This window comes from Ursus maritimus, unplaced genomic scaffold (assembly GCF_017311325.1).
Source record: "Ursus maritimus isolate PB19 unplaced genomic scaffold, ASM1731132v1 scaffold_27, whole genome shotgun sequence".
NCBI classification, from domain to species: Eukaryota; Metazoa; Chordata; class Mammalia; order Carnivora; family Ursidae; genus Ursus; species Ursus maritimus.
In genome coordinates, this window is record NW_024425230.1 from 29,035,459 (window position 1) to 29,041,398 (window position 5,940).

At 44.8% G+C, this 5,940-nt stretch overlaps 1 protein-coding gene across 1 annotated transcript in view; it reads left to right on the forward strand.

Moving 5' to 3' along the window:
* The window catches only part of SIN3A (SIN3 transcription regulator family member A), a 66,803-nt gene that overhangs the window by 39,690 nt on the left and 21,173 nt on the right, over positions 1-5,940 (forward strand). The window contains exons 14-16 of the mRNA XM_040642962.1: positions 586-769; positions 1,743-2,316; positions 4,627-4,796. Coding sequence (XP_040498896.1) covers positions 586-769; positions 1,743-2,316; positions 4,627-4,796 — 928 coding nt within the window. The remainder of the gene's footprint in view (positions 1-585; positions 770-1,742; positions 2,317-4,626; positions 4,797-5,940) is intronic.

Consider the following 5,940-nt stretch of genomic DNA (forward strand, 5'->3'; position numbering starts at 1 on the left):
ACAAATTACTTCCCCAGAATAAGTCTTGGATGATTAATTTCCTCATGTAACAAGAGTTCAGGCCTGGATTGAATAACAATATAACAGTTTGAATAACAGTATCCCAAGTTGCAATAATTTTGACTTATTTTATCTTTTTGACTTTTGAAATAAAGTAAGTCTGACACATTTCTCACTTCTAAAGCCTTAGAGAGGGGCACCCGGGTGGCTCAGTTGGTTAAGCATCTGCGTTTGGCTCAGGTCATGGTCCCGGGGTCCTGGGTTCAAGCCCCACTCGGGCTCCCTGCTCAGCAGGGAGTCTGCTTCTCCCTCTCCTTCTGCCCCTCCCCGTCTCCCTGCTGGCGCTCTTTGTTTCTCGCTCACTCTCTCTCAAATAAATAAATAAAATCTTTAAAAAATAAATAAAAATAAACCCATAGAGAGTAGGTGCTGTTATCCCTATTTTCCCGATAAGGAAACAGTCTAGTATGGCAGAGCCAGGATTCAAATCCAAGGAGTTTAACTCCCTTCCTCCCTTAAAATTCCGACATCTGAATTCCCATGTCTTGTTGTTTCTAACCTCTGCCACCCATCACCCACCACCAGGTTGAAGATGAAAGAGGAAGAATGGCGAGAAGCTCAGAGAGGCTTTAACAAGGTGTGGAGAGAGCAAAATGAGAAATACTACCTGAAGTCTCTGGACCACCAGGGCATCAACTTTAAACAGAACGACACCAAGGTCCTGAGGTCAAAGAGCTTGCTCAACGAGATTGAGAGTATCTATGATGAGGTGAGCTGGAGGTTTCTGTATCTGTGAGAGGACCCCAGTCTTTATGTTCAGCATGGCTTTGATTCCTGGAAATGATCTTTGGTATATGAAAGAAGACCCTCTGAGACATGTTGATTCTTGCTTCAAAACCGTCACAGACTTCTATTCCTGATTCTGCCATTTTAAATCTAAGCCTCACCTTTCTTCCTAAGCCGCTTTACTGGTTTCCCAGTTCACCATCCTGGCTTCGTCAGTGCCTGCTGCCTACCTCTTCCACTTGTCTTCCCGTCTGTTTCCCTCAAAACAGCACCTCGTCTCATTCACATGGCGCCTCTCAGCTTCCCACAACTGAAACACTTATCATTAATCCCCAGACACTTTCTAATCCTTGTTTATTCAGGATACTAACCAGGAGTGTATATAGTACTGGGAGGCAGGGTACAGTGATGATTAAGAAATTAATCCTGCTCTCTTGGGGCTCACGGTCATGGGGGGTGGATAGAGACATAAATATAGTATGATTGAGAATTCCTAAAAGTTCATGTGATCCTGAATTTTTAATTATGAAAATGCCAGACATAGACGGAAGGGGAGACAGTGGTAAAATGAACTCTTACAGAAACTTAAATAAGAATCCTTATTTTGCCAGTTTTGTTACATCTGTTCCCTTCCATACCCCCACCCCAGATTGGAGACCTCAAGTCCTAGACCTCATGTGGTATCCTCCATATCCATAAATACTAATATAGAATTTTCAAAGGTGGTCCCAGTTTTGTTCCACTTGTCCCAGTAAGTCTTCACAGTCTAGAAGATAGCAGTATCTTGATGTCCGACCACACCTCCCGCATTATCTATTTCTGTTTCTGCAAGTTGTGGGTTGGAAGACATTCGCCACCGTGGGTAATAGTGGCATGTACTGCTGGCGCGGTCTCGTAGGTCTGTTTGTTGTTGCTGGACACATGTCACATAATACTTTGTGTCTCTCTCCTGTTAGAGGCAAGAGCAGGCTACAGAAGACAATGCCGGTGTACCTGTTGGCCCACACCTCTCCCTTGCCTACGAAGACAAACAGATCCTGGAAGATGCCGCTGCTTTGATTATCCACCACGTGAAGAGGCAGACAGGCATTCAGAAGGAGGACAAGTATAAAATCAAGCAAATCATGCATCATTTCATTCCAGATCTGCTCTTTGCTCAGAGAGGTGATCTCTCGGATGTGGAGGAAGAGGAAGAAGAAGAGATGGATGTAGATGAAGCCACAGGGGCAGCTAAGAAGCACAATGGTGTTGGGGGCAGTCCCCCTAAGTCCAAGCTACTGTTTAGTAACACAGCAGCTCAGAAGTTAAGAGGGATGGATGAAGTATACAACCTCTTCTACGTTAATAACAACTGGTATATCTTTATGCGACTGCACCAGATTCTCTGCTTGCGGCTGCTGAGGATTTGTTCCCAAGCTGAACGGCAAATTGAAGAAGAAAACCGAGAGAGAGAATGGGAACGGGAAGTGCTGGGCATAAAACGAGACAAGAGCGACAGCCCTGCCATCCAGCTGCGTCTCAAAGAACCTAGTGAGTGCTTAGACTGTTGATTTCTGGTTGATGTGAGGGGTTGGGGGGCCTCAGAGCCTAGTTAGACTCAAGACTGCTTTCCTTTATACATAGAGCATAGGCAGGCCGGCCTTAGAGCCTGACCAGGGTTCAGATCCTAGCTCTGTAATTGACTAGCTGTGTGACCTTACTTCAGCTCCCCAAACCTGTGTACCTGTGAAATGGAGGTGCTCCTTAACCTTGTAGGGCTGTTGGGAGGATTGGGGAAAGTAAGCAAAGCACCCTGTGCGGTGCTAGGATCATGGACATTCAATGGCTGTTACTGTGGACACCTGGGGAGGGGGTGTCAGTTGCCATCAGTTTCCCAAACAGCAGATATCTGGGGTATTGCAGAGTGTGTTAAAGGACAGAGTGGGACTAAAATGTCGCACTCCATTCTGCCCCCACAAATTCCTAGTTGTTCATGCCTAAGACAGATGTGAATTTTCTCAGATATGTTTGGGCAGGATTTCTCCTTAGCCAGTGAGGTTCATGGCTCATTCCTTAATAAAGAGAAGTAGTTTATGGAAAGGAGATTGGAAGTCAAGAGATAGTGTGAGACAGCAGACCAGACAGAACAGGAATGAAGATAGAGAACACAGGAACATGAAAATGAATGCGGGCTGAGGAAGCCACCATGTGCTCTAAGGAATTCTCTGTTGCCGGCTTCTAGAGAACTATTCCGCTCATAAATTCGGTTTTTGAGCTGTGAGCCAAAAACTTTTTTGTGGAGCCTTTCTTCTGTGCCCTTGAAGAAATAGCCAATCCATGGAGTGAATTCTTTTAAAAAAAAAAATTCTGAACTGTTGCAGATGTAAGAAGCCCATGTGTGGCCCTAACTTTCTCTCTGTTGAAGAGCTAATGACACCGGATATTAATGTTAAAAGCCTTTATCTCGATAATCCTAGCTTGAGACAGACAACTTTTGTATTTCCGAATGGTGATTCCATCTGCTTGGGTAGAAATGAGAGAGCAAATGGCCTAATCCTGGCTTGACCACTGATTTAACTTGGTTTGAGGCTTACGTTGTTGGGTCTTGAGCGGAAACGCCAAGCCTCACACCAATCATAGCTCGTGGGCACAAGTCTGGGTTGTTCTCCTAGCGTTCTTCTGGCGTAAAAGCATCTGCCTAGCAGTAGCACAGCCCATGCTTGTGCTGTGGATCTGAACAAGGTGATATTCTATGGTGAAAGTTAAGCCAGTGGCTTTTAAACTGTATTCTCTGTTTTGCATGTCTTTGAGCCCATCACACTTCAGATTAATGGAGATGGGCTTAGCTTTTGCTCTCGGCCTATTTTCTGGGTATAGACTTTACAAATGGGTAACCAGATGTCAGGGACAAAGAGTTCTTGTAATTTTTTTTCAGTTTAGTGAACTTTTTATCAAGGTGCAGCATATGTACAAAAAAATATACAAATCCAAATTGTGTAGCTCAGTGAATTTTTACAAAGTGAACACCTGTGTAATCAGCACTTGGATCAAGAAACAATATAACCAGTACCCCAGTGACCCCTCATGCACCGTCTTGATGGCCAGCACCAGAGATCAGTAAATAGGTCTTATATAAGCTGAAGGCCGAGTCCTTTTATGCTTCCTTTTACACTCTGCTAGTTGCCGAGTGAATGTCTCTGTAACAACTGATAAGATTCTAGCTGCTGGTTGAAGTGATTCATGTGCAGCAAGTACAGATCATTTAATGCAATTTGTGAAGTACAACGTTTGGAATCCATTTTTTAAACAGAAGGACTTTGACAAATGCAGATTACTTCATTATTCATAGGGGATTTAATTTGCGCTATTTTTCTGTTCCCAAGAGGTTTCCTGGGGCTCGAGCGTGGTGCTGTCTGCCTTTTCTCATCTGCACTTTATGCTTCATTGAAGTAGCTTTGTGAGCAAGTGACCCATGTGAGGAATGCTCTCTACGGGCTGGGAGCGCAGGTTCCTCTCTCAGCAGGAGAGCCAACAACTTTTTGAAGAAACTTCTTCCCTGGGATATTCTGCTCTCCTGTCAGGCAGAGCCCAGCTGTACTGTAATGAAATGTCTTTCTGGCATAGACAGAGTGTTAGAGCCCCCGTTAAAGTTGCAGGGTCACCGTCCTCTGATGGACAGCACTGGCCATTGTAGCCACCTGTCAGGTGTCACCTCTGCCTACGGCTGATTGAGTGCATATGTTTGAATACCTAGGGTTCTTTCATCAGAGGCTCTTTAGGCCAGCTGTGGGTTTCACCCTACCCTCTCTCCTGACCTTTTCGTAGCAGGGTAAGGCCTCACCTCTCCCATCTCTCCCACAGTGGATGTTGATGTAGAAGATTATTACCCAGCTTTCCTGGACATGGTGCGGAGCCTGCTAGATGGCAACATAGACTCGTCGCAGTACGAAGATTCGCTGAGAGAGATGTTCACCATTCACGCCTACATTGCCTTCACCATGGACAAACTAATCCAGAGCATTGTCAGACAGGTGAGGGCATGGTGGAGGCTAGGTTCGGTGAGGGAGGAAGTCCTTACCCAAAGACGGATGAGGCAAAGAGAAAAGGCAAGATTTCTGTGGGAGAAAAAAGGGCAGTTTGCTCATGAAACGATGTTTATGGACGTATGGCTGTCTAGAGGAAAGGGGGAGGTTAACATGATGTCAGATCTCTTGTGTTAACAGAGGGGGAGTACTTCAGCCGCTAAATGGACTCCTTTGCTCTGCTCAGTATGCCCTCACAGTTGAATGAGCCTACCGCCAACCCAATGTGTTGCCCCTTTCTTGCTGCCTACCTACAGAGAGAGCATTGGTACCGGCCCAGCTCTTACCTTATCGCCCAGTGGCGGCCTCTCGGCGGGTAATGCTTCCACTTCTGTATGTGTTGGTGATTCTGTGTACTTTCCTCATTTAATATTTGAAGTTCCTTTTGCGGGAATGATTTCATACAACATCTTCTATAATGCTATGCCTGCCTCCCTATCTGAGGTTCCGCTTGACTTAGATTTGTGGTTGGTTTTGTGGTTTGTTCCTGTGGCACCCTAGGAGTTTATAAATATGTTCTTTACAGCAATGATAATTTTATAGCAAATCAGGTTTCCACTTTTGCCTTGAGTTCTGAATTTCTGGAGGGATCAGAATGTGGTGTTGGTGCATCACTTTCTTTAAAGTGAAAACTTGACAAAGAAAATTCGAGTCCTCACTGCCACTGTGGGGAAAAAAAGCTTGTTACTCAGTGTTTTCTTGGAGTAAAATATGGAATTTTTTGCAAAGTACCCAGGCTTTTGCCTTGATTTCCGAAGGACGCATGGCTCTGCGCCCTTTCACAGGATCTGCTCAGAGTCAAGGAAGAACACTTCACATGACTGAATCTGGGCATCTTCAGGAAGGTTGTCAGGTATTCAGTTTTCTCCCTGGAAGTTGAAGAAGAGGCCTTCCTGACTGAAATCATTATATGAGTGCAAACATAAATACAAATATACATAAAATCTAAATATATGTAAAATGAAGACTCCAGTTCTCATGTGCTTCTGCTTACAAGTGTGCTGCTGCTACAGCGAGAAGTCAAGTCTTCCACAGCGCCAGCACAGCAACATTAAAAATCCAGTAGACTTAACTTTTACAAACCTGAGGTTGG